Consider the following 26,386-nt stretch of genomic DNA (forward strand, 5'->3'; position numbering starts at 1 on the left):
TGACATGTAATATTGGTTCAACTAAATATTTAAAGGTGAATAAAGACATCTTATACACATAGTTTTTTGTACTTTTTTATTATTTAAGTCACAATTATGTACATATATCTACAGCACTAATAAAGAGTAAAACTTTTAGCTGATGTTTCCCCTTTGATCCTATTCAATAGGTTCTCTAATAACCTCCAGTTAACCCCGAGTTACAAGCCCAAATTAAGATAAGGAGAGGTTGTCAGGAAGTCAAACAGATCGAGAGTTTATGGCCGCGCTGTATCTTATCTCAGGTTAGGACGTGTGGTGTCATGAAAAATTCTAAATGCTCAATAACACAGCACAAATACAGCTCTCCACAAGAAGCATGTCAGAGTATTGTCTTTAAACCTTGACTTTTAAAAATACATCAGTATAAACAATTCACAAGGTCTGGTAATATAAGCCAAATGCATTCAGTGACTGGCCATGATATCAATTTTGAATGTCATATTTATGGGTAAATGAAAAAAAAATTAAATGTCAGTTCAGTTTAGTATAAACAACACATTTTAACAATCAAAGCTAACTCGTCAATTAAACACTTACTGTTTATAGTCTACTGTCGTTTTTGCATCATGAGAAACTCATCATGATTTTAGTACCACATGTAATTTAAAAAACTGCACTGACACAACAGTGTCATTGTTTGCTAAAGTATAATGGAGGTGCTATCTGTCCGTCACCAGGGGGTCATAATACAGAGTCCTATGATCTGGGGAATGTGTGTTGGTCAGCAAGGTGGGTGTTGATGTTGCTCTGAGGCACAGCCTTGATTGAAGGGGTTTCGATAAGCAGCACGGCAGCCAGCACGCTGCCTGCAGCTGAGGCTTCTGTAAGAACTGAGAGAGTACATACTGACGAAGAGTTATCTCACAGAAGCAATAACTTCCTGATTTAAACAGTAATTTATTACAGTATGATCACTAATGATCAGATGCATGTGTCTAGTATCAAATCAGAGTATGGCTTCTATATGAAGCTTCAGTGTACCTGAGATGAACACTGAATGTAAAAGTGATAATTAATTAAAATGACATTACTTTTTTGTAATGTCTGATGTGATTTGTAGCTTTTATAGTACAGTTTTGTTGTTTGGTTAATGTTGTTTTGTATTTACAGTATTGTACAGTATACAGTGTTGTATTGTATTTTGGTGTATTGGTGTGAAACATGTCCAGGGACACAAGACAAATTTCAGATTTCTTTCTGACAAAAAAGGTGAAATCGATTCAAACAAATCAGTTAAATCTTATTTTTGTATTAGTGAAAAGATACTGTGTCTTGTTACACTTTTTTTCAAGTGAGCATATGATACACTATTGGTAATTCTTGATTAGTGCTGTTGTTGGTGTTGTTGGTTGGTATATACAAAAAATATACTGCATATATTCATTATTACTGTTTTACTTTATTATTAAAAGTTGTTATTTAAAGTGAATTTTGGCATTTGATTTATTCTAAAAAACTGTGCTTTTTTCTTTTTATTTGTAAAGCACTTTGCACTACTTTTTAAAGATACTATATGAGACTGTTTTGGAGATGCACAGATATTTATTGCATTTAAACAATTTATTCTGAAATCATATGAACCATTTATAAAATGGATATTCTTGTGTTACCTCATAATAAAGGCGGGGGTCATGTCTGGCTGGCTGCATGTCCTGTCTGGTCATCATTTCTATATCCTTCAGTGTTTCTGCCTTCCTCCATTTGGCTCTGCGGTTCTGGAACCAAATCTGAATGACACATAAAACATGTGAGATAAAATGTACCTGGAAAAGCATGTCATATATAACTCTATCAAGTAATATGTCATACATCATTTGGGAGGTCATGCCTTATATAAGCAGCTGTCTAAAGACCATCACTGCTGTTTCACTGAAGACCATTTAATCAGTTTATAATGTTTGAAAACATTCCCTGAATTGTACGTAACCCCAGTTTGATTAATTGACTGATTAAAAAGAAATAAATCAGTAACAACATACACTAGGTGTGGTCATTGTTTGTTGATTTCACTCAACTTAAGGATAAAATGAATAGAATTATGACGCAGGTTTGACAAGGAAAACAAAATTGTTGCTATTGTGCACATTTTAATATTATCAGAATAATGTCACATTATAAATATTGCCTCATTTTGATATACAGATTTTTTCAGCATTTAAATAAACCAATCAATTAGTTGTCGACTGTGAAATTAAACACCAAAAGATATAAAAACTGGTAAAGTTGTCTGAATTCAGCCTCTTAAAAGTGAATAAATTTTTTAAATTTAAATTCTTTACTCATAATAAACTAAATATCTTTGGGTTGTGGACAAAACAAGACACTTGAGAACGTCATTTTTTTAAATAAATTTGTTTGCCATTTTGTGACATATTATAGACAAAACAACTAATTCATAAATGATAAAATATTGGACGGATTAATTGATAATGAAAATACCAGCTCTGATAAGCTGCATGTCTCATACCTGTATTCGTCCCTCAGTGAGGTGCAGGCGAGAGGCTAACTGGTCTCTGCAGTTGATGTCTGGGTAGTGTGTCTGCTGGAAGACTTTTTCCAGCTCGTGCACCTGGAACGGTGTGAAAGTGACCCTCGTTTGCCTCTTTTTCCTCTGACCTGTGGAAAAATGATTGTCACCGACATCTTCCTCATAAGCATCAGTTAAGCATGAAACCTCCCCTCTATTTTATAAATCGTAACACTTACTCATACATTCTGTGGTAGCCTTTGGAGACTCTTCAAGTCTGTTTTGTGGGGTTTCTATTGGCAGAGAGAAAACTTCAGCACTAACAAGAATATTGTTCTTGTAATCATGATTTGATGGAAACTATTACATAGCAACTCATCTTTTTAAAAACAGAAAACATACCTGCACATGAGAGCTGGTTAGATATTTTGGAGTTTTCCTTGATAACAGACCAGTTGCGATGAATTCTCTTCTCTTTTCTGACACATGTGGGCCTCCTCAGTATTTCTTCAATCGAATGAGTTAATTTTTTCCCTGGCTGAGATTCCATGTCTTGATCCTCACAGGACTCTTTCTCTGTATCTCCTCTATTCCACATTTCCAGCAGTTTCTCCCCCACCATCAGCACCTCCACCATCAGCTGTCTGACTTTAGTATTCAGCTCAAAATATCCTCTCATCAACACCTCTCAGAAAACTGTTGTCAACCTGTGTTTGACCTGAATCACATGGTCATTATCAGGGAGGAGTGACTGGCAGTGTGAGAGTGCATACTTCCAAGAACGGCTTCTTCTATCAGTGTCCCTAAAGAACATTTAATTCAAGGTGTGCTCATTGTAAATATGTGAACTTGATATTATTATCAGCCCTTATCACTCTTTCATACACAACATTTAATAGACTCATTTGTTTCATTTACTCTTCATTTACAGTGTAACTAGTATAAAAACTCATTCTTGCTTTGTGGGACAAGCTTAGACAAAATCTCAGTGGTTTGATTCACACCTGCATAATATTAAACTATAAAACATACTTAAACTGTTGCTTCTCTTTCTTATCACCAGGTTTATTGGAGGGATAATCTTTATCACCTTGGCCTCAATATGCCCTTTCACACTCCAGTTCACCTTTCAGACATAATAGGAACACAAGCTGTCAGTGACTCCTGGTGGTCATTGGGGGATCATGTCTTGTGTATTCAGTATGTCTCCATCTAGCGGTGCTGGCTCGTAGGTGCATTCAGCTTTGATTCTCACTATGAGAGTTATGTAGTCTTATTGTGCATCGTGTCATAGATAAGGTAAAGTTAATAGACTCTTTAATAGCAGGCATTTTGATATTTTATATTGGAAAAGCACAGGTGCCTGTTATAACATGAATGATGGTTGCATTTTAATTAGAAAAGGTTAAGCTCTAACTGCAATTAGGTTACAGTTACAGTTTACAACCATGTCTGTTCAGGCTCATATGTAGCCATGACAACTGAAAATGCAAAAAAGGTGGATGCATCACACACATCTTCAACACGGCAGCACAGCGACTTATACAGTCAGTACAGTTTGAAAGTTAACACTCAAGATTAATGTCCCTAATTCATTATCTGACCAAATTTCTCCCCTTCTATTCCTAAATTATGGTGATGAATAATGGCTAGAAAACTGTTTTTGGATAACATTATGATGTCGCAGTAAGGTTGACCTTTACTCTTTTTGATATGAAATGTTATCGCTTCATCATTTTGTCCTATTAGAGAAGTGTGGGGAATTTGGTCATAATTAGTGTATGAATTCTAAAATTATAGCCAAAAACATGTTTGTGAGGTCACAGTGACCTTTGACCTTTCGCCACCATACTGACTGAAGGGAGAGAACACTGGCCATTTTGTTTGTGTTTTTCTTTGCTGAAGAGTCACCAAACTAATTTTAGTTATTTTTAACAATGACAATAAAGATCTAATCTTATCTTATCTTATCTTATCTTGAGCTATTGCGTTCATGAGAATGAAATGTACAGACAGACATATGTACAGACAACCCACAAACATATTGCCTCTTTCCACAGCTATTGACTATGTGGATGTATAGAAGATTTTCCATAACATAGCCGAAAGTATCTTTTAGTCAGACCGTCCTTGCTCCAGTTGTAATAAAAGCTTTGTGTTACATTAAAACCATGTCTAAGCCTAAAGTGAGATAACCCCAATGACATCTTTGGGATATTTTTTTTTGTACTGTAAAAATCTCCTTCTGAGCAAGGCATAGGCTGATATATTCTCTCTGCTGGGCAAGCTGACCCTGTAAAATCAGTGGCGTGCACCTTTAATATAAGAACTGGAACTTCACACACATACAGTCTGTGCAAATGTGTATTTACAAAATAAATGTAACTTAACATGACAAATGTTAAATGCAGGTCCAAAAGCAGAAATAATCTCAGGAGTACACTTTGGTTTTAATGCATTTTCAAATATGGAAATTGTCATTTTTATTTTTTATTGTCACGTGCAAGGCACAGATAGCTATAGGTGGCCATGTAATGCTTATTAAGTGTTGCTTTTTAATCTGTCCTGTCACTCATGAGTCACAAAATGTAACCCACATGAGTCTCCTGTGATCTGTATGTAATCTAACGTGTATGGACACATTACTCTGTGTATAATGAAACTTCATTAGTAGTTTCATAGTTACATAGTTTTGTTTTTGGTTATAGCGTGGAAACAAATTTTAAGCATATTGCTAGTGATTATTTAAATGCACCCAAAGCTGCATTCTGTGTGCAGCTAGCAGGGTCACAGGATGCCGTGAGACACTGGATCAAAAGAAACCATATTCTGACAGCCAAAACATTTTGGCTTGGGCAGTTTTTATCCAATAAGGATAAATGAACTTATTGTTTTTCTATTATCTAACATTTTTTGGTGCTGTGTCATTGGTGTTGATTTATTACTACCACATTTTACAGCCTTTCTAATCCTGATCTGTCCCTGATAAGAGAACAGCCCAGAAGATAAACTTCAATGTTGAATATTGACAAAAATCGGATACAGTTGATCAGTGAGAAAATGAACGATACCTCAAAGTGTTTCTTTATCTAAATCTTTGTACACATTTAAAATTTTCATTAGACCTTTAAATGAAAACATTATTCATCATCTGCTGTTATTTTCAACACATGCAACACATTATTCTGTAAAAGATTCCCTATCCACTCAGTGATTGATTGTATGTTGCCACTCACCCAATTTGATTATGGAAAAGTCTCTCAGACACTCATTTAGAAAGTTCACTGTCCCTGTGGCTTAATGTGATCATGTGCCTCTGAGTTAGAGCTTGATGCAGAAACTCAGATGTGACTGACATCATGAAGCAAGTTGTGGTTCAAAACTGGTGATGTTTTGGTGATCAAACATAAGGATTACAACAATGGCTTTGCTGCTTATCAGTCCAAGTTCAAGCACCAGCTGTGCGGCTAAAATATATTTAATACCATGACTCACATTTAACATACACATACATAATATTCATGCTTCTGGCTTATTTCAGCCTTTATAAAGTGATTCTAAAAAGCACTGGTGTCAATCCCAGGCCTTTACCTGACATGTGATGGATCCTTTTACAGTATAATGTATGCAATGTCATGTGCACATGGAGGAGTAGACCTCATGATGTCACGGTGCTGCTTCTCTCTTTGCAAGTTTCATGTGAGCTTGATTACCTTCAACTATTCTGTTTGGTGCATTTGTTTTCAAGCTCCCTTCTTATTGAACAGGCCACAACAGTGAAGACAACAGCTTTCTCATATTCTGTGACTTAAAACTGCTTTTTAAATCCTGCACAGAAGCATTCATGTCGCCTTCCAGATGAATAGTAATAACTTCTCAATTTTTCATTTAATACCATCATCAGGTCTAAATCTTAATCAGTTTAATAGGATAGTTTGGTTTGTAACTATTTTTACAAACCTAAACACATTCTGATCAGCCTCAGCTACAGTATGTGTTTGCTATTAAATGTTGAAGCATGCTGAAACACAAAACTACGATGATGAACATAGAAAACATTTTAGCTTTAGAAAGCTTTAGAATGCTGACAGCCAGTTGATAAAACAAAAACATTAATAATATTTATCAGTATTAAATATTAAATTAATTGTCTGTTTCCAAATTTTCAGCATTTGCTGTCTTACTCATCTTTGCCAAGAGGAAAATCCAGTCACAGCGTGCTCCTGCACAGGCCAGGTGTAGGCATGCATGCTTTTAGGATTGAAGAACATTCGAGGCTTAGCCCCCAAAACCCCCCACAGAGGTCTGACGGATCAAACCGTGGTGTTTTTTCTTGAGAAGCAGGACAAAACAGCGCCTCAGTGTGGTATGCCAGCTGCACAGACGCAGAACGTCACAGCCTCCATTGCGTGGTGAAGGTGGCTCAGCGCATCATCTGGTTGGAGCTCCCTGGACTGGACACTAACAAACTCACAAACAAAGCCCACAGTATCCTCAGAGACATCACACACCCTGGCCACTCCATGTTTGAACTGCGACCATCTGGCAGGAGGTTTAGGACAATCAAAGCCAAGACAAACAGACTGAGAAACAGCTTTTATCCCAGAGCTGTGGCCTCCAATGCCCCACTCCTACCATAACAGACAGTGTCATACATGCACTACCGTTGCTGCCTTCTATTTATTCATTTATTTATTCATTACTACTTATTTATTTCTTACTGTTTACTTTTGATGTGTGTTTTTTAATGTATTTTTATTTATATTGAGAGAGGCAAAACAGAGATTCATTGCACATTTGTATAATGACAATAAAAGATTCATTTATTCATTCATTCATTCATTCTATACTGTGATGCTTTTATGCACTCTGGTGGTTGATTTACATTCAGATTACAAAAAACAAACAAGCAAACAAACAAAATCCCACTATGGATCAATTTATTTTCATATTGAATAAGAAAATGGCTGGCAGGTCACCTGTTACCCTATGTGGCCCATGGGCCATAAAGGCATTGTATGCTGCACAATATGATGTTACTAGAATTTTGGATGTTTTACTAAATTTTATAACTATAGCAGAACATTTAGATGATACATGACCACAGGACTCTATACAGTTATTATATGCCCACTGTGTGCGTTATAGGGACTGTCAGAATGCAACTGATGAAAAATAATAAGCAGGACCACACACATATTTCCCATAACATCTCTGTTGATTAAAATAAAGTTATAATCTGAATCATAGCTGAAAACTGTGATTAACAAAGTTTGCAGATTCAATAAAGCTACATATTTATTGTAACAACAGAAGCTGAAAATTGGTGTGGTGTAAGCATCTGTTTGTCTGCAGAGGTGAAAATTTGAAAAACTGTAGTTGCTGATGGATGTGACTTTGTCTGGGATTTTTCTCCCCCTCTAGTGTAATTTAGCTGCCAGACTGTGACTCGGTCTAAACTCGGGTGCTGACAGTGTAAGAATCTAGGCTTCTTATGCTGCCATATCATGACCTCCTTAATTAAGTAGATGTGGGTTGCTATCAAACTGTCAATTTAGACTAACAATGTAATTTAATCTAAAATCATTTTAGGGGAAATAGAGCTTCACGGTAAATGAGAAAATTAAATTTACTGGAAATTCATCAATAACAGCTTTGCAGCATGTGATAGTTTGGCAACATGTGATAGTTGTGAAGGTTTGCCCCCCAAAAACAAGTATTTGGTGTTAGGATTAGAGGGGGCTAGGGCTAGAGAAAACTAAGCTATGCCCTGAAGACTGATTTCAACTCTACAGATATTTTACTTGAATGTGTAATGAGACTGTGTAATGTAATGAGATTAAAAAGTAGCAAAGGGAGAATATTGCAGAGATTCGGAGAAATAGAGAAAAACAGTCTGAATGGTAATCTCCTGCCTGCCAGATGCTGGTTGGTCAGCTGCTGTTAGTGTTGTAATTGGGCTCACATGAGCTGCTGGTGGGACTCATTTCAGTCGCAGCAGTCTCATGTCTGAACTCTGCTCCTTCCTGCCAACCTGCCCACCCCAGCCGTACTTCCACCTCCCAGCTCTCTCCCCTCACTATCAGACCTCTCCCGTCCCCTCTTGATGTGTTCTCTCCCCTCTTTCTGTTTTTCACTTTTCTGTTTTGTTTTCTGGCTCAGAGGACCACCACCTGAGCCTACAGGCTGAAGCTGACATGGCCCCAGAGAAGGACAGTAATGGTCTTGACAACTATGCATTTGCAGTAAGTATACTTAATTTTCTAAAGGGAAATTTCTTGAAAAACACTATAAATGTTCTTGTGGAGCTGTTCACCAACACTGTAAGGTAGGAAAACTGAATGATTTTCTATCAGTTTGTGTGAATTGTATTTATGAACTCAGAGATTTATCTTTGCTCTTAATCCTAACTGGATAATAAATGTGTTAAGTTTTTTAGTGACTAGCTGTTTTGGTCAGTTAATAATTGACACCAGATAGAAAAGCGAGCAAAGTAGCGTCATGGAAACCCATGAATTTAATTGTTTACATTCTTGCTCCTCCATGCCTAAAATCACATTATTGAAAAGAAAAGTGACACTCTGTTCAGTCAGAGAGACAGTTTTCAGTCCAAATCTTCACTATTTTGAAAAGTGTCTGGACTTTTGTGAAATAAATAGAATGACATTTTGCATAGTATTAATTTTCTAGAGCTGGTTCTGGTGAAAATCAATCTTCATGGCTGCTTGAAAATCATTATATAACATAACACATTTGACCACATCTCTTACTATAGATTGTCAAGATAGAAAGGTCAATGGACGTTTGAATGTTGTGCTGGTTAAATGAGTGTTTGACTGTGTTCAAGAATTCTGCTGTTGCTACTGTTTTTTTCGAGATTAGACCCATATAACAAAATTAGAGGCCCAATCCAAAACTGTGATCTGCAGCATGCCATTCTTTCAGATGTATCTTTAAAGGTGCCGTGTGTAGGACTGAGGGGGATATATTGGCAGAAATATAACATGATATAAGTAAAGTTTATTTAGTAAATAATCACCTAAAAATAACAATCATGTGCTTGATAAAAACCTCCTGAACATCTGGATCAGAAAAAGGTGAGCACACATTAGCATGTGGTGGGTGAGGCACCTGTGAAACGGGAAACTGCTGTATTCAGTGTTTGCAGTGGTTTTAACCACCTGATCCGTTTGTTTTGGAGAGGAAGTGGCCTCTGCGGATAATTCAGGTCCTGATTAAACCTCCTGAACGATGAACAATAAAGGAATTCTACCCGAAAGTAATCGCCCACTGGATACCACCAAATCCCCTTAAATCTTACACACTTAACCTTTAATTGACCCTTGTCTGCACCTCTTTCCAACTAGCTTGAAGGGCGCTTTTGTGATCTACCTGACACAAAACATGGAGGAGAAATGGACACGTCCACAGAGGGAGACAGCAACAAGCTAGCATATTGTGTGACAGACGTGCCTCCCTGGTACCTGTGCATCATTCTCGGCATCCAGGTACGTCAGCAAATGGGTTTTTGAAAGCCGTGTTTGCTAATTAGTTTCCAGTCATTTCCCGACTAAGAGCCCTATGTGGCATAGCTTCTGATGTTGTGTAACAACACAAACACGACCACAGAGTCACATGAGAGCTTCCGTTTGACGTTTCCTTCACGGTCAGTTAGACTTGGTTTTATCTTCATACGCCTGAGTGTGAAATTTGCTTCAGATGCAGTTTTTGATGGTGAAGTCAGTGATTTTTTTTTTATTTCTTATAGCAACTGTGTTCAGTCAGACTTTACATTTTACAAGGTTTACTCTTTTACATTATCTGCCATTATCATTTTACAACATCTATGACATCTATGAATATTTTGTTAATTCTTCCAAATGCACATACATAAACTAAATGTATTTCTTGGTATCTGTCCCCTTTCTTAATTCTCTCAGCACTGTTTGACTGCATTCGGAGGAATCATCGCCATCCCGTTAATATTGTCTCAGGGGTTGTGTCTGCAGTTTGATGGCCTCACACAAAGTCACCTTATCAGCACCATCTTCTTTGTCTCTGGCATTTGCACTCTTTTGCAAGTTACCTTTGGCATTAGGTAAGCAAGTAAACAAGAGGTAGATAATGAGCAGGAATATGTTTAGGAGCTAAATGTTTAGTTTAATCAGGTGGTTTCGATTTTTAATGTCAGGGTCATTTACATCACTCACTGGATAAAAGGGTTAGTTCATGCTTTGACACAGAAACTCAGCAGTACAGTGGGGTGCATTAAGGTGGAATTAGCATGCTGCTCGTTTGGCAGAACAGAACGACCTCTCAGTTCTCCTTCTTAACCTCCTTTAAACTGTGCACCTTGCCAAAGTGAGTGTACCTCAATAGAATATTTTGCTGTGTTAGTATGTACAGCTTCTATTTAAAGAAATACGTCACACATAAATCATGTAAATCAAGTAGTCATGCCATTCTACTTTGAGGAAAACTGTTTTTCTCATATGCGTCCACAGAAAATGGTGAAAATGTCAATTTATTTATTGATTGAGGACCATGTTCAACAGCAAAACTATATCAAAATATCTATTTACAAATTCTCAAATAACTTGCCATAAAAAAAAACCCAAAACAAACACAAAAACACTGGAATTACCATCTTGCAGTTATATGTCTTAGCAAACCAGTCAAATTGTGCTTAACAGCTCACATCCATGTCTGTGAAAACATGGATGCCTGACACACATCTTCCCCTAAATTATGGCTGAAAAAATGTTTTATTAGGTTACAGTGACTTGACGTTTGACAACCAAATTCTAATCAGTTTATTCTTGAGTGCATGTGGATGTTTGTACCAAATTTGAGGAAGCTCCCTCAAGGCCTTCTTGAGATCCAGCAATCATGGTCACAATTACCTTGACCTTTGAACACCAAATACTAATCAGTTAAATTTTGAGACCAAGTGGACATTTGAGCCAGATTTGAAGAAAATCCTTAAAGGTGTTCTTGAGATACTGCGTTCACGAAAATGAGACAGACAAGGTCACAGTGAACTTGACCTTTGACCTATGACCTCCAAAATCAAATCAGTTAATTACTGAGTGCAAATGAACATGTGCCAAATTTGAAGAAATTCCCTCAAGGCATTTTTGAGATGGTTGGGCAACCCAAAAACATAATGCCTCCTGCCATACTATGCCTGGTGCATGGCATAAAAAGTACTGGAATCTGGAGAGCATAGATAAGCTTCATTTGTTTTATATGTAAATATAGTTTAAGCAAAAATGCATGTGTTTGGGAAGCATTGAGCATATGACTGGATGAATTAGACTTATACTTATTATGCTGCACAAGTTGTGCGAGAATTTTTAAATGGACATTTTGATACAGTTTTGTAGTTTTTTCCATGGTCTCTAATCAATCAATACATCAATGTATTTGTTTTTTTCCACGAAGGCATGCAAGAAAAAGTTTTCTCAATGAATTCAAGGGAGCATATCATAACTACTTGACTAGCAAATGATCATTTTGTTGGTAAAGTATACTATCAAAGGAAGAGAGAGAAAAGCTTTTACAATATGATGCTTTCAAATGTTGATGTTTGTTGTATTTTGGAATTTTTGTAATTGGTAGACTTGCCAGATTATATATGATACAAAAAAACATAATTTCATATGATATGGTACAGCTTAATGCAGCTGAGTACTTCTTTATTGCTGTAGAACAGAAAAAAAATAGATTAGCAGCACTCCTCTCACATTGTGCTAAAATTACTCAATGCAAGTTTCTCTTGTGTGCACAAACACACAGAACACTTGAAATGATGTAAGTATGGCTTTGTTTCGCAGGACTGCAAGGTTTTACTATGTTTTTTCGCTCTGAAGTTGTACTATGTTTGTGTGCATACTGGCTGAATATCGGTGTCACAGTTGGATTACTGCAGGAATTTCCATCTTATTATGTTTGGAATCTAGCCTTTGCTAAATCCACATTCCCCTGGCTTAGCACCACTGATACTTTCTTGTCTTTCTCCAAATACCTGGAGGTCAGCTGTATGGAAAACAATGGGTTTGTTTAATGGCGCACTGTTTCAGAGAAGCCAAAAGAAAACAACGTTAATTTTTGTGTCCCTTAGGATGAAAACATTATAAACTAGCTAAGCTATGTACTTTGAATATTCCCTTGAGTTTTTCATGATTTTGACAAAAATACTTCTAAATATTTTGACATACTGTGAGTCAGCGTTGTGCATGCTGTATAGGAAATTTTAAGTTCTGTCTGCGACAGTCTGATGTAAACTGTTGTCAGTGAAATGAGCAGCATAATGAAAATTATTACAGTTTATGACTTTAACTCAGTTAACCTTTCGTACAGCAGTTAGCCTAATTAGAGAGTCACTCTCTCAATCTTCACATGATTTAAATGAACCACTTCATCACGTGTCAGATAGAGACTCTTGAGGTTGACTTGAGAGTAGCTGTTCTTTTGTATAGAAAATATGACCTTTCGATTGCTTTTTTGAAGTACCAGTACCAGTACCAGTATCAGTACCCTAAAATATCTTGCACAACATCTGATATGGTGATATTTGATAATGTATGATCTGTCTGCAAATGCTTGTCTTCGGATGTCATATCTGTCTCACTCCCTTGTCTTCCTTGCCCTTCTGATGTCTCTTTGACATCTTTATTTCCAGACTGCCCATTCTTCAAGGTGGTACATTCACATTGCTGGCACCTTCCATGGCAATGCTGTCCATGCCCGAGTGGACGTGTCCTGCTTGGACCCAAAACGCCAGCCTAGTCAACACCTCCTCCTCAGACTTCATAGAAGTGTGGCAAAGTCGAATAAGAGCAGTGAGTAATTGATCTTTCTAATCATGACTCACATTTAATTAAAATTATGTGGGCCGGATGGAAAGCTTTGGCGGGCTGCCAGTGGACAATTGTTGCTTTAAATGAAGACTTCATCCACAAAATAATCATTTGTTTATCCTTTACTTATCCCGTTACCTTGAATTTGTGGAAAAAAAACCCCATTGTTTTTCTCACAAGCCTCCACAGTTAATTACGAATCCAAAAGCTGAGCAAATACTTAATGAAATGAAGCAAAAGGAGGCCACAATTAACAAGCGTAAAACTATGTCAAAACATATTTACAAACTCTGCGACTCGTGCAGTATAATCCACATTTCATTTATCCACTCATATTCTCAGTACTTTCCAAACACATGCATTTTTGCTAAAACCTCACTAGTGAAAACACCTCCACTTAAACAGTCTCATTCATGGACGAGCAGCAAGCCTGAGCAAGCACATATGTTTGAACTCTGCTCAATCAGATTCACAAGCAGAGTTCAAACATGCACTTTCCCAGGCATGCTATTTGTAAGTTTTAAATTTTATGGTTTTAGCAAAAATACATGTGTTTGGGAAGTACTGAGGAAACATTGGATGATTAATACTTGGATTATACGACAAAAGTTTGTTATGGAGGCATGCAAGACAAATGTTTTCTTCCTGAATTTAATGTAGCACAAGGTAAGTAATTGATAAACAAATCATTATTTTGTGGCTGAGGTATCCCTTTAAAGACATGTTTTTTAGGTCTGTCACATGGAAATCAAACAATGTGTGTATGAAATTATAATATATATCTGTGCTGAGACAAACGCTCAATGTTTCAAAAGACTCCTGGACTGCATAAATGTAGCCATTGTTTGATTGCTGTGTAATGCGAATATGTTTGCATGTTCAACACTAGCTTTTACCCTTACCTTTGCATGTTAAAACATTAGTCACGCAGAGTTTTGATTGCTGTGGTTGTTTAGGTAACCAGGTGTTATATAGTAAGAAAAATGTGACAGTCATAATAACTATGCTCCTTTCCAATGAACACCTTCGTACTAGGAATGATGTCACATTTTGATGTGATCGTACGTGTCTGTCTTCAGCTGCAGGGGTCCATTATGGTGGGCTCACTCTTCCAGGTGTTTGTTGGTTTCTCCGGCCTCATTGGCCTCTTCATGCGCTTCATTGGACCACTCACGATTGCTCCCACGATCTCTCTCATTGGACTGTCCCTGTATGACTCAGCTGGGACCAGTGCTGGCAATCACTGGGGCATCTCTACCATGTGGGTGACATTTCCAAACAGTGCCTTTTTAGAGTCTGGGATCATTCTGCCACAGAGTACAAAATTTTTTTAAAAAATGTATGTTTGTCATTTTTAGACTGGGTGCATAAACTTACCTAATATTTCCGTCCTACATGATGTCACATACCTTTACATTCTCTGTTGGTTATGTAAAATCTCCTATCCTGCCTAGAGTACAGACATGTTAATTAATGTTAATTAATAATAGACTTGAAATCTGTGTCAAGTCTTAATCTCTTGGCAGGGCAGGAAAGCCTATTAAAAGTTTCTTGCCAAAGAACTGCTAAGTAGCTCTACTGTGCCTTATGTTGGGCTAGATTTAGCTATAAAGTGGTGCAATTTTCTCATATTTCAACCTTGTGAATTTTACATTGTGAATCTAAGTTTTTGTCTCTGTCTCACACAGGACCACAGCACTGATCATCTTGTTCTCACAGTACCTCCGTCACATACCTGTGCCCTTTCCTACATACAGCAAGGAGAAAAAACTGCACGCCTCTCGTGTCTACGTCTTTCAGATTCTCCCTGTAATTATCAAACAACTTGATTGAGATAAATGAAAGACACTATGCAGTTAGTTTTTAGGCTGTATTTTCTTTCTACATGTCCTCAGGTTCTGCTTGGAATCACTTTGTCTTGGCTCATCTGCCACATTTTGACAATATACGATGTACTTCCTGTTGAACCGGACAGGTATGGCTACCTGGCCCGCACTGATCTAAAGGGAGATGTCATGGGCCAAGCTGCTTGGTTCAGTTTTCCGTACCCAGGTAAGAGGGGGCCCAGCTTTCAACTGTAGTGAATTTAGGTAATAAAAAGTTATTGCAGGCTATACACAATTTTTCCTCATGTTTGAATTCAAACTCAGGTCAGTGGGGGATGCCGACTGTGAGCCTGGCAGGGGTGGTTGGCATCTTGGCTGGTGTCATTTCCTCCATGATAGAGTCTGTAGGGGACTACCACGCGTGTGCCAGGCTGTCTGGGGCTCCACCTCCCCCAAAACATGCTATCAACCGGGGGATTGGCATTGAGGGACTGGGCTGTTTGCTGGCTGGAGCCTGGGGTACAGGAAACGGTACCACCTCATACAGCGAGAATGTTGGCGCCCTTGGTATCACAAAGGTAAGATGAACCTGAGTATATCTTGCAGTTATTTATTCAAACAGAGACATATTTAGATAGCATAACTGTTATATCTTAAAATGCGGCCTTGTCTTTTTCTCTCATTTCTGTTTTGCAGGTTGGCAGTCGTATGGTGATAGTAGCCAGTGGAGTCTTGATGATCATCATGGGTGTGTTTGGAAAAGTGGGCGCCATATTCACCACTATCCCATCACCTGTGATAGGAGGGATGTTCATGGTTATGTTTGGTGTCATCTCTGCAGCAGGAGTTTCTAATCTGCAGGTACAAACTCTAAGACCTTCTATGGCAAAATTTTTCTTAAACATTGACAAAATGTTACTAAAATGTTCTTACATTTTCAGTATGCAGATATGAATTCTTCTCGAAACATCTTCATTTTTGGCTTCTCCATGTTCTCTGGTCTGGTCATTCCTAACTGGATATTTAAGAACCCCAAAGCCGTTGCTACAGGTGAATAATAACACTTAACTACATAATCTGTATCTTTCAGAAAAGGCAGCCTATGTAGTTTAACTTGATTATTTTTGACCAAGTTTTAACTACTTCCATTGTGTTCAGGTGTGGCTGAACTCGACCAGGTGCTGCAGGTACTTCTGACAACCAGTATGTTTGTAGGAGGTTTCTTTGGCTTCATACTGGACAACACAATCCCAGGTATTTTTTGTCTATTATTAGTTTATTTATTTAATCAGTATTATTATATTTCAGTTGTTTCAGTGAAGAGTCAATTTAGGGCAAAAGATGGACCGGTTACACCTAATCTTTCATCAAGACACTACTGATGTCAGTTGATTATCAGTGTTAGGTTCAGTTTGTTCACATATCCAGTGTCTGAAGCATGTTTACTTATTTGGGTTGGTTAATTAAGAATGGCCATTAAATGGGATCAAGGCAGAGATTCAACAAAAAAGCAAGAGTCATCACATAATAACTAAATAACACAAACACTAAAATATAAAAGTGTTTTCTGTTTTGCTCTATACTAGTGGCCTGAAAGCAGTTTTTGGGGGGACTTTTCTCAGGCTTTTTATTACTAATGTAAAGAGCCCAGTCAAGTTTCCTAAGTTTCCACATTAATGCCCAAACAGTTCTTAAGTCTTTTTTATTTTTGAGAGAGTGATAATTTGGTGTTGCAGGAGAGAAACTGACACATGACACAGCATTCCCAAGCTTTATGAAAAACAAACAAGCAAGCTAAATCAGCAAACTCATTCCTCCAGAAGACCGTAACAGTACGCTTTAACACATTTAACATGCGTCCAACAGGATCAAAGCATGAACGAGGCATCCTATCTTGGAACAAGGCTCACGAGGATGACTCCAGCAACACACTGGAGAGTGGAAAAGTCTACAACCTTCCTTTTGGCATCAGCTCTTACTTGTCCTCTTCCTCCTGGCTGCGGTACATACCTTTCTGCCCTCCCGGTAAGATAAGCTCCCTGGATGGATCCGGAGCAGATACCAATTCTCCGGAGGTGAAGCAGTCACTTGGACATCCAGAACCCTCACAGATCATTATTGGAGTTGCTCTGTGAGCAGTGCACTGACTTTAACATGCAGTTTTGGGGATTTTCTGCAAACCATAAGAGGCAGCTCAGTTTGGACCTCCTGTCCTTTCAAAGACTGTACTGTAACAACATGGTGCATGGTTTTCCACATGACTTTTTGAAGTGACATTTGCAAATGGCATCTTGCATAAGATTGAGTCATATATGAACTTCCTTGAGGGAAGCACTTCAGTACCTAAAGCTACAGTTGGCAACTTTTATGAAAATTAATTTTTGTCTTATTTCCTCAAACTTTCACTATTTAGAAACAGTATTATGTGAGACAGATCACAGACAGTCTGTGAAAAAGCAGTGTTCCTCATCCTGCTCCTGTTGCCTCTGAAGTCATTTGCTAGAATCTGCAGCTCGCTGAAAACAACCAATCGGAGTTCAGGAATCTCTTACATAGTTGTCAATCGTGAACTGCGGTAAAATTATTAAACTCCGCAGCGATGATCAAATGTGAATCACGCCAGTCACTGTGTTGCCTATTTCTTGCCCTAAATGTTTTTAGTAACATATTTTATCACACTATTTAGCTGTAAAGTAAGAAAAAAAAGTGAATTGGCGCCATGTTGTTAACAGTTGAGCGACGCTCAATGTTTTTTTTTTTTTAAATATTTCAGGTGAAAATATTCAATGGAGTAACACAATTTTGATTCATATTTGCTCAGCTCTGCCTGGCTTGACATTCTGACCGCAGTTTATGAGTAGTGATTGACACAATTAACAGCTGCCTAAGAAACTGCTCAGCTCAGATTGGTTGTTTTCATTTACGTGCTGCAAGGCTATTAGAAGCAGTACAAGGTGGCAGACGTAAATGATTTATTTCACAGATTATCTGTCTCGTGCACTGCTGTGTGGATATAGTGACAGTTTCAGCAAATATAACAAATAACATATCTTTTTTTGTTTTAATAAAACTTACCAACTACAGCTTCAAAGATAGTTTTTATAGATTTGTTTTAAATTATTAATGATAAAAAAAAGACATATACAGTCATATAACTCTGGAGACATTTTTCTACATTGTAATTCAGAGAGCATACCACTTGAGTGTAAACAATAATTCCTTTACTTGATGTTTTATTAGATATCTTTGGTCTTACAAGTCTTGTAAACAACCGTTTGCTCGTGAACCGAGTCTGAAAAGATTCATGTGTGTACAGTACCTCATGTTTAACTTAATTTTGCTTGGACAGTAAATATTTGAATAATTGTGTCATTATCAGTCCATGCACTTTTCCTGTGTCTCGGGGCTCCTTACAGCATGCCAGCATTAAAGATACAATATTTCCTCAATGCACAAACCAGGATTACTCACTGATCTCAATGGATATTTTTCTATCGTGCATGGAGCCAACAGCAACACCAATATCTGTTTAGTTTGTCCCTGTCAGATCCTGCTTGATGGCTCTGTACAAACTAACAAAAGACTCAGTCCACATGTCTCGCTGTTGTTCAGTAGTGGAGTTGACCATCCCCTGGACAGTGTACACTAAGGTCAGCAGGGTGCGCTCAAAATCGTCCTGATGCAGATGGCCAGTGTGTTTTGAAAGGCCTGAGATGAGCCTGAAGACGCCTGTTAGCTTCCTGGGAATGATCTCCTCGCAGATGACTTTCAGGTTTCTTGTCTTGCGGAGGGAAGCCAGCTCAGCATCTTGTACGAAGAACTCTCCACTGTTGTCAAAGTGTATCCCAGTCAGCAAAATCTAATAGATGAAAAGAAGAACTTCTGGATTTGTTGATTTTGCACTTTAAACACATAATTATGGATATACATGTCTCACCTCAAATAATAGATTAACATCATCAAAGGTGCTGTGGAAGGTGGGGTTAACCGCACTTGCCACCCCTCTTTTTACTCTGCTTGCAGCTGGAAATAGGGCTAATAGGTGAAGAGAGACACAAGAGGCGTGTTAGAAAAGCAACAACAGTTTCCTCAGCAAGCCTTTTCCTTTTCATCACGTTTTTGTCTCGTGATTTACTGCTGTGGAGACAAAGGGCTTCTTGATCTGTTAAGTTGGAAAGCCCTGTGACAAGCAGTTTAAACAAACTCTGAACTGTTCCGGCACATGTGAGACCCAGGTTCATCGGGGCTCTCACCAGGACTACTACAGTTAATCTATGATATGGATTTTAAACTCCTGACCTTACAGATGACTTCTATTTGCAGGCCATGAGACGTGACCACAGACTTCAAAGGCAGCAGAGGAATCAAAGGTGGAGTAAAACAAGGATCTTACAACAGGCTCCAGATGATTCTGGCATGCAACGTACAGGCTGAGTGATACAGCCCCATTTCCACAACATGGGGAAAGCAGGGTTAACTACAACAAATCAAGTGTGGTCAAAGAAAGCTTGCAGGCAAAAAACCTTTTATCTTACTTAGTTTTGATTGGAGCATTAGGAAGTATGACCATTATGCATTTGCACAAACGATTCTTTAACACAATGCAGTCACCCCTAGCAATACCAAAAGGCTCAGTTGTACAGAAACAAATAACTTAATTTCACCCAAAAAAAATATGTTAAAAATACATGGACAAGATGATTAATAAGAATTTACAGTCGTTCTAGCATCTCCATGAGGCTGTACAGTCGCGCTTTAAGCTAAATGCAAATGTCAGCATGCTAACATGCTCAGAATAATGTGTTGACATACTGATGTATAGCCAGTACAATCAGTGTGTCCCAGATCCATACTACATGCTGATTCTTATCAGAAAGTAAACCTAGAAGATGGAATTTTTTTGGGCTAATGAGCAATTGTCATTCAACTGATGAGGTGTCACTTTATGGTCAAATACCCAGTTACTATAATACATCTATGAGTAGGTTACCTTGGTCCTACTTCAGAAAGTTGACTAAGTTGTCTGGCATTGTGAAGTAACCAAGTTTCTTGGTTGAAACAAAATCAATCCCATGAGTGCTGCGCAGGACTAACGATTAGCCAATCAGCACCTCGGGTGGGATTAATGCTCTTGCCAAGCTGTTGTTAAGCTGTTTGCAAGTTCTCAAACAGTGCACCATAACCAATGAGGACTAATAACATCAACAGCAGCTACTAAAGATAAGATAGATGCTTTAAACATGGCTGTTCAAGATTGACCTGTCTTCTCAATATCACCTGATATTATAATTTGTTTTTACTTCGCTTAACTCCACTGCCTGGCCAAACAAGTATGTTGGCATGGCTACACTCAGTATGGACTTAAAATGCCATTAGATTCAGGCAGATATGTTAGTATCTAGTGACTGGTGTGGGAAAATCAAATCCCCTTCCCCCACAGAAATTGGTAAGTATGGACACAATGTCAGAATGGAAATGTGTAAAAGAGTGTAATGAGTTCTGTCTGATATCAGGAAAATCTCGTGGGGCTTATACCAAATAACATGGGAATCCTTTCATAAGTTGTTGAGACATTCAACAGACAATCAGATGAAGGTGCCACAGGAAAAGTCAGGGGATCACCAAAGTTATTAGGTTATTATTCTCTGGTGACCATGAATGTCAACTTTGGAACCAGACCATCTGTTGAAGAAGGGTTTGATCCTATGGTGAACATGAATGTCCTTACAATATTTCATGGCAATCCATTCAATATTTGTTGAGATATTTAACCTCAGGACCCACCGACTGGGAGAATGACGTTCCCATCCATCAAGGTGAAAAAAGAAAGGACAGACTGACAGAAACTCAGACCACAAAGAGATTTAGTCCACTGTTTTCACTTACTGCCCAGTATCTCCAGCATTCTTTACTGGCTGTTTTTATAAATGCATGTAAAATCTGGAGCTCAGACAGTTTACATTTCATATGATATAGAGGGTAGGCTCCAGGTTACAATCTTGGTAGATGAAAAGGAGAACAGATGGAGGAAAAATGCAGTGAATAACTCATACAGACATAAATGCAGACAGACATAAAGCCACTCTGTCATGCAGGAATTCAGACCAATGGCAGAGTGACTGATGCAGTTAGTGACTGAACTGGACTGTGGTTTTTGATGCCATCAAAACCATTATACCTCAGCAGTTTTTTTGTGTGTCTAGTCTGGAGTAAAGATGTTATGACCACCCCATATAATGTTTGTCATGTGAGAAAATGAAAAAAACATAAAGCCATTGAAAGAGGTAGCTGGAGACACACTAAAGAAATCCATTGAATGTCGGTTTAATGTCAGTCAATTAACCAACTGCCAACTTTTGCTCCTTGCCATGCACTTGTTTATGTCAGCGTCAACAAGTGCAACAAGGTGATGACATTTTAATGGACTTCTGCAGGATCAAATAATCCACACATGTCAGTCATTATGCTTAGATAATGATCTCCATTAATCTAAATTCAATAAGGCCAAAAAGAGCTTGCACTATTTATCAGACTTGCCTTTTTTTGGTGAGTCCTCCAAATCTCAGTAAAAATATATTGATCAAATACTTCTCTGACCAAAACCATTTAACAAATTCAGCTATCTTGCTTACCCCTCAATATATGCATGTTTTTGGGAGGAAATTGGAAGAGGCAGACCGAAGATCAGGAGCTTTCTGTGGTTAGATCACATGATGCAAGGTAACGTCACATGCTGGGCAGCTCCAGCTGGCAGTGAGAGGTAACTGTTTGGAAAACTTGGCCATGCCCAAAATTCACACATCAGCAAGCTGCACACAGAAGTCATATGTTTACCATCTGAGCTCAGAGTCCAAATATGTACTACTGGAGATTCCAACAAGTGCTTCTTACTTGCTCCTGCTTTTGACTTCCTGTCAACAGAGAAGTGTCCATAACCAAATGCAGACCCTCATGTATCTCAACTTCTCACAAAAGATCCCACCTCATCAGACAAAAGGAATTCCCTGACCAGATCTGGTCTGGATATCTCAGCAGTATGCGTTTCATTTACTTGAGGAATATGAGTTTCCTCTCTCAGATCACTTTTGGACCCTCCCATTGTTTTTCTATGAGAAACAGGTGCAGATGACGTCTGAACTCAGTGGCAAGATGAGAGTAAACGTGTAATGTATTTAACCTAACAAATGCATGAGACGGTAATTACTTTGGTCTGTTGACTTCAAATGTGTTTGTTTTAGTATTGTTTTGAAAAAAAGGATGGGCTTCTTAAGACAGATAAGTTTTCATGCAGAGGAGAGGACTGCTTTGGCTGCACTGAACAGTGAAATATCTAAAAATAAATATGAACTCATGTCAAACACACATAATGAGGTCATCCCTGTTACAAAACTATGCTTGTACAATATTTTGTTAATGTGTTTTCAGTAAAAACTACAGAGAGAAAGAAAATAATCGGACCACTTTTTTTCTGGTTTGATATTACAACATAGCTAAACTAAGTAATATTAACTGTGCAGCCAAGACTATTTAATCATTGCTCCATAACAAAAAACAAAAACTGAAATGTATTTAAAACCAACAAACACAGAAGGGATGTTACATTGTCATTAGTTCTCCTGTAACCCAGACCATTAAATTCTCATAATCTCAAACAACACTGCTACTAAATATTTCTCCTGTTCTGTGAGGAAACGTGGATAAAAGAACAATCTTGCAATGAAACCTTTGTTTTTGGCACAGATTCAGTTATCCCATTAGTGATATTATTCCACCATTACATTTTTATGATCTCAAACAAAATTCACACTGCTGCTATAATATTCCTTTTGTTCTGTGAGGAAATGTGTAGATACAAGAACAATCTTGCAATGAAACCTTTCTTTTCAAACAGTACAGGCTCATACAAAGCTAAAGCGTTTGCCATTCTGCATTGAAAAACTGAGATGAAGTCTTACCTTTAGTCCGACATCGTGCAACACCTAATCTGATGCAGCAGTAGAGGAGACCAATAATGGCCATCCTCCAGGGCAGCATGGTGGCCTGATCACTCCCACAATGTTACCTGCGTGTAACTTGGTCTTAACTTCTTCTACCACTGCTTGCCGACCTGTAAGCAGTCAGCGTGCCCTTCTGTTGCATTTCTTCGCTTCTCTTTACTCTGCATCTGCAGCCTCTCATAACATCGGACCGAGCACCTTCATCACTTGTGTTACTCACTTCGTCTGTCCTCAGGACTGTTTTCTCTCCCCCTCCCATCCACATCGGATCTCTCCCTTACGCTCTCTCGTTCTCTCTCTGCCCCTCATAAGCTGACTCTCTTTTAAAGCTTTCAGCTGGTTGTCATCAGCTTCACAGACACACTTTCATTTTTTAAACCCTTCTTCTCTCACCCTTCACAGGTATATATCGATGACACTTCATTGTCCTTGTCTCTCATCATTTTCACCTCTAGCAGCAGCATTTCTTTGTGGTTTATATTTCTTCTATTTGTTGTCTTTGAAAGACATTACTCTTTATCTTCTGACAACTTCAAACAGGACTCATTTTATGTGCCTTGTTCTTCAGTCAAAGCTGCTTTTTGTGCCTTTGCTCCGACAATAGCCATGGCCAGAGGCATTATGCTTTCAGGCTGTCTGTTTGTTCCATACGTAGCTCATCCTGTTACATTCTCAGCTATGTGATATCTCAAGAACACTTTGACGATGTCCACTTGGACTCAAGGACAACCTGATTAGAATTGGTGATGATAGATCAAAAATCAAGGTCACTGTAACTTTATCCGTCTAATTTTGAATGCAACATTTCAAGAACATCTTCAGGGATATTTTTTATATTTGGCACAACTGTCAACTTAGACTTAAGGATGAATTGATTGGAATTTGCTGCTCAAAGGTCAAAGTCACTGTAAACTCTGTGTGAAACTTGTGAACAAAATATCTCAAGAAGGCCTTGAAGGAATTCACTCAAATTTGCTACCAACATCCACGTGGACTCAAGGATGAACTGATTAGAATTTAGTGGTCATGGTCAAAGATCCATGTCTTCACAGACATAGATTCAAACTGTAACTGCAACTGACGTGTCTGCTGAGGCATACAACCACAAGGCGGTAATTCTATTTTTTAATGCAACTCATCAGTTCCTCAGCTCAAGTCATACTCCTTTGAAATTTGACTGCTTATATAGTTCAGTTGCCACCAGCAAACCATGTAATCATGTCCAGTGTGCACAGTCATTATTGTCTGCTTCACTTGAGCTATCTGTCACTGTCGTTTACAGTCTGTTCAGCCTTGAAAGAAGCTTATATTTTGTCTGCCAAACACAAAAAAAATGTTGGAGTACAAAGGCTGATTTATCTTGGCTTCTATTTTCTTGGGCTGGAGAACTGATGGTGGTGAGAGAGCACATTTATTGCCCCCTCTGAGCTGTGTTTGTGTACCTATAAGGTCAGAGTTTGTTCTGTTTTTACCAACAGTGGGTCCCTCGGGGGGTTGGAGTGTATGTCAAAGTGCCAGGATGACCACCGGCAACCAGCTTGTATTGTGTTCTTCTTGTGAAGGACAAATGTGGAAAATTTACACTCCTAAGTGATTATTTCTAATTATACAATGCACGCACCCGGTTACTGGACAGAAAACATATGCAGAAACCACAAAGAAAGACTTTGTTCACTGCTTGGCACAGTACACCTTCTCCACAACTTAGGAACAGTTACGAGAAGTGCAACCATATAAAATAACTTTTATTTGTTTTAACACTATTTTTACGTCCATTTATTTCATTTGGGCATACGCACTGATGCCAACATGTGAGCACACAGTTACATTTTCTAGAGGTAATTTCCATACATCTGGCCCTCCATAGCTCTCATGTGCTTCTGTGGAAGTCAGAATCGAACAAAGCTGCGTCTCAGACTGAGATGTAGCAGTTGTGCTGCTGCCGAGGAATGCAGACACAGACTGTGCTGAAACTGGCAAGAGACCCGTGGCTGCTGTGAAACCTCCAAGAATTCATGAGCGTCATGAACTTGCACAAACATATTATTCTTTCAATGGGCAAATTCAATCAAAATGTTATTCTAGGCTGTACCCCAAATAATTTCCTTCCCTAAATTGGTGTACTTACTGAGTTATTCGGAGGTGGCTAAAACCCTGTGTTAGTTTGTGTTTTTGATTATACTGAATTGTGATAATGGATTAGAAATTGTGATTACTAAGGCTTGATTTGTATAATGCCACACTTGAACTTCTTTTCTAAACAAAGGGCAGTTGGCAGCACTGAAGAAATAAAATTTAAGGCAGGAGAACAGGACATGCCTGTGAACTGATGGCAGTTATTAGACAAAAAGCGTCCACGTATTTATGACTGTCATGTCCCGAATGTTGCACTCAGTGACTCGGTTATCACGATTAAGAATAATACGTGTCTGAAACCTGACTACAGAGTAAGCTACTGAAAGTTAAACATGCAGAAAATACTTGACAGTGGTTGGATAAATTTAACTATTCATAAAAGTAAACTTTTGTGATATTTGAATTTTACTTTCAGTACTACCACGTTGCCACTTCATCACAGTGGCTAATATGTACCTTTTGACAGCTGTAGTTGCCTTTACTCAGCATATTAATTGATACAATATAATTGTAACTTGTGATCAGTTTTTAAAATATGATACACTGCTGAATATAAAATGACCCGATAATATGCAAGATAGCAAAAGATGCAGTCAGGAGTTCTAATCTAATTGACTTTTTGTCAAATTTAGCTATAATGTCTTTACAATCAGCCAGCTATCCTTTCTGTGTGTGCAACAAAGAAAAAATCTGGTGCTCATATAGCACTGGCTCTGTAAATGGGAAACAAACAAAATGACTCGGACTGAGCAAAACAACACTATTCTTGCCAATCAGCAACAAGGCTGATTGTGCACGTGCACAGGCAATCCTGTTTTATTCCCAACTTAAACGCTGATGCAGCAAGGCACCCTTTAGTGGTAGTATGAGAAGGGCAGTACCTGGAACCCAACAAGTTATCCCAAGTTGTCACATGTTGCCACTTTGCAGTGGACTTCCACATCTACATATTACACTCTAGGTATCTTTCTGCGCCCGCTGCTGATGTTCTGGGATGGTGCTACTTAGGTGATGTAAGAACGTAAGCACATGGTGGGATGACGCTGCACTTTATGT

At 38.3% G+C, this 26,386-nt stretch overlaps 3 protein-coding genes across 3 annotated transcripts; 1 reads left to right on the top strand and 2 right to left on the bottom strand.

Annotated features, from left to right (window-relative positions):
* Nucleotides 1–701: 701 nt before the first annotated feature.
* Nucleotides 702–3,188, bottom strand: LOC121950159 (ALX homeobox protein 1). The gene is made up of 4 exons (XM_042496077.1): nt 2,912–3,188; nt 2,510–2,658; nt 1,653–1,769; nt 702–872 (listed from the first exon to the last, which is right to left on the bottom strand). The coding sequence occupies exons 1-4, from the start codon at nt 3,186–3,188 to the stop codon at nt 702–704; spliced, it is 714 nt and encodes a 237-aa protein (XP_042352011.1).
* A 5,342-nt stretch (nt 3,189–8,530) lies between these two features.
* Nucleotides 8,531–17,361, top strand: zgc:110789 (Xan_ur_permease domain-containing protein). Its single transcript, XM_042496614.1, has 12 exons — nt 8,531–8,754; nt 9,877–10,017; nt 10,450–10,607; nt 13,194–13,353; nt 14,451–14,632; nt 15,060–15,180; nt 15,267–15,423; nt 15,522–15,775; nt 15,894–16,058; nt 16,139–16,247; nt 16,356–16,451; nt 17,064–17,361. Exons 1-12 carry the CDS (start codon nt 8,707–8,709, stop codon nt 17,330–17,332), a joined length of 1,860 nt encoding a protein of 619 aa, XP_042352548.1. The 5' UTR covers nt 8,531–8,706; the 3' UTR covers nt 17,333–17,361.
* Nucleotides 17,362–18,401: 1,040 nt separating this feature from the next.
* LOC121949713 (protein FAM180A-like) lies at nt 18,402–25,043 on the bottom strand. Its single transcript, XM_042495439.1, has 4 exons — nt 25,014–25,043; nt 23,153–23,237; nt 19,135–19,232; nt 18,402–19,056 (listed from the first exon to the last, which is right to left on the bottom strand). The coding sequence occupies exons 1-4, from the start codon at nt 25,041–25,043 to the stop codon at nt 18,727–18,729; spliced, it is 543 nt and encodes a 180-aa protein (XP_042351373.1). The 3' UTR covers nt 18,402–18,726.
* Nucleotides 25,044–26,386: the final 1,343 nt, after the last annotated feature.

The sequence above is a fragment of the Plectropomus leopardus genome, chromosome 11 (genome assembly GCF_008729295.1).
Source record: "Plectropomus leopardus isolate mb chromosome 11, YSFRI_Pleo_2.0, whole genome shotgun sequence".
NCBI classification, from domain to species: domain Eukaryota; kingdom Metazoa; phylum Chordata; class Actinopteri; order Perciformes; family Serranidae; genus Plectropomus; species Plectropomus leopardus.

What these genes read in the sequence shown, in the direction of transcription:
- LOC121950159 (XM_042496077.1), bottom strand. Translation starts at nt 3,188, where the DNA reads ATGAGAGGATATTTTGAGCTGAATACTAAAGTCAGACAGCTGATGGTG. An exon ending in TAACCAGCTCTCATGTGCAG is followed by an intron (nt 2,659 to 2,911) that starts GTATGTTTTCTG and finishes ATTTTTCCACAG; the next exon opens with GTCAGAGGAAAAAGAGGCAA. An exon ending in ACCCCCGCCTTTATTATGAG is followed by an intron (nt 873 to 1,652) that starts GTAACACAAGAA and finishes GTACTCTCTCAG; the next exon opens with TTCTTACAGAAGCCTCAGCT.
- zgc:110789 (XM_042496614.1), top strand. Translation starts at nt 8,707, where the DNA reads ATGGCCCCAGAGAAGGACAGTAATGGTCTTGACAACTATGCATTTGCA. An exon ending in CACTGGGGCATCTCTACCAT is followed by an intron (nt 14,633 to 15,059) that starts GTGGGTGACATT and finishes TGTCTCACACAG; the next exon opens with GACCACAGCACTGATCATCT. An exon ending in CCCCAAAGCCGTTGCTACAG is followed by an intron (nt 16,248 to 16,355) that starts GTGAATAATAAC and finishes CATTGTGTTCAG; the next exon opens with GTGTGGCTGAACTCGACCAG.
- LOC121949713 (XM_042495439.1), bottom strand. Translation starts at nt 25,043, where the DNA reads ATGGAAATTACCTCTAGAAAATGTAACTGT. An exon ending in CCTCTAGAAAATGTAACTGT is followed by an intron (nt 23,238 to 25,013) that starts GTGCTCACATGT and finishes GGGAGTGATCAG; the next exon opens with GCCACCATGCTGCCCTGGAG. An exon ending in ATGTTAATCTATTATTTGAG is followed by an intron (nt 19,057 to 19,134) that starts GTGAGACATGTA and finishes TTCATCTATTAG; the next exon opens with ATTTTGCTGACTGGGATACA.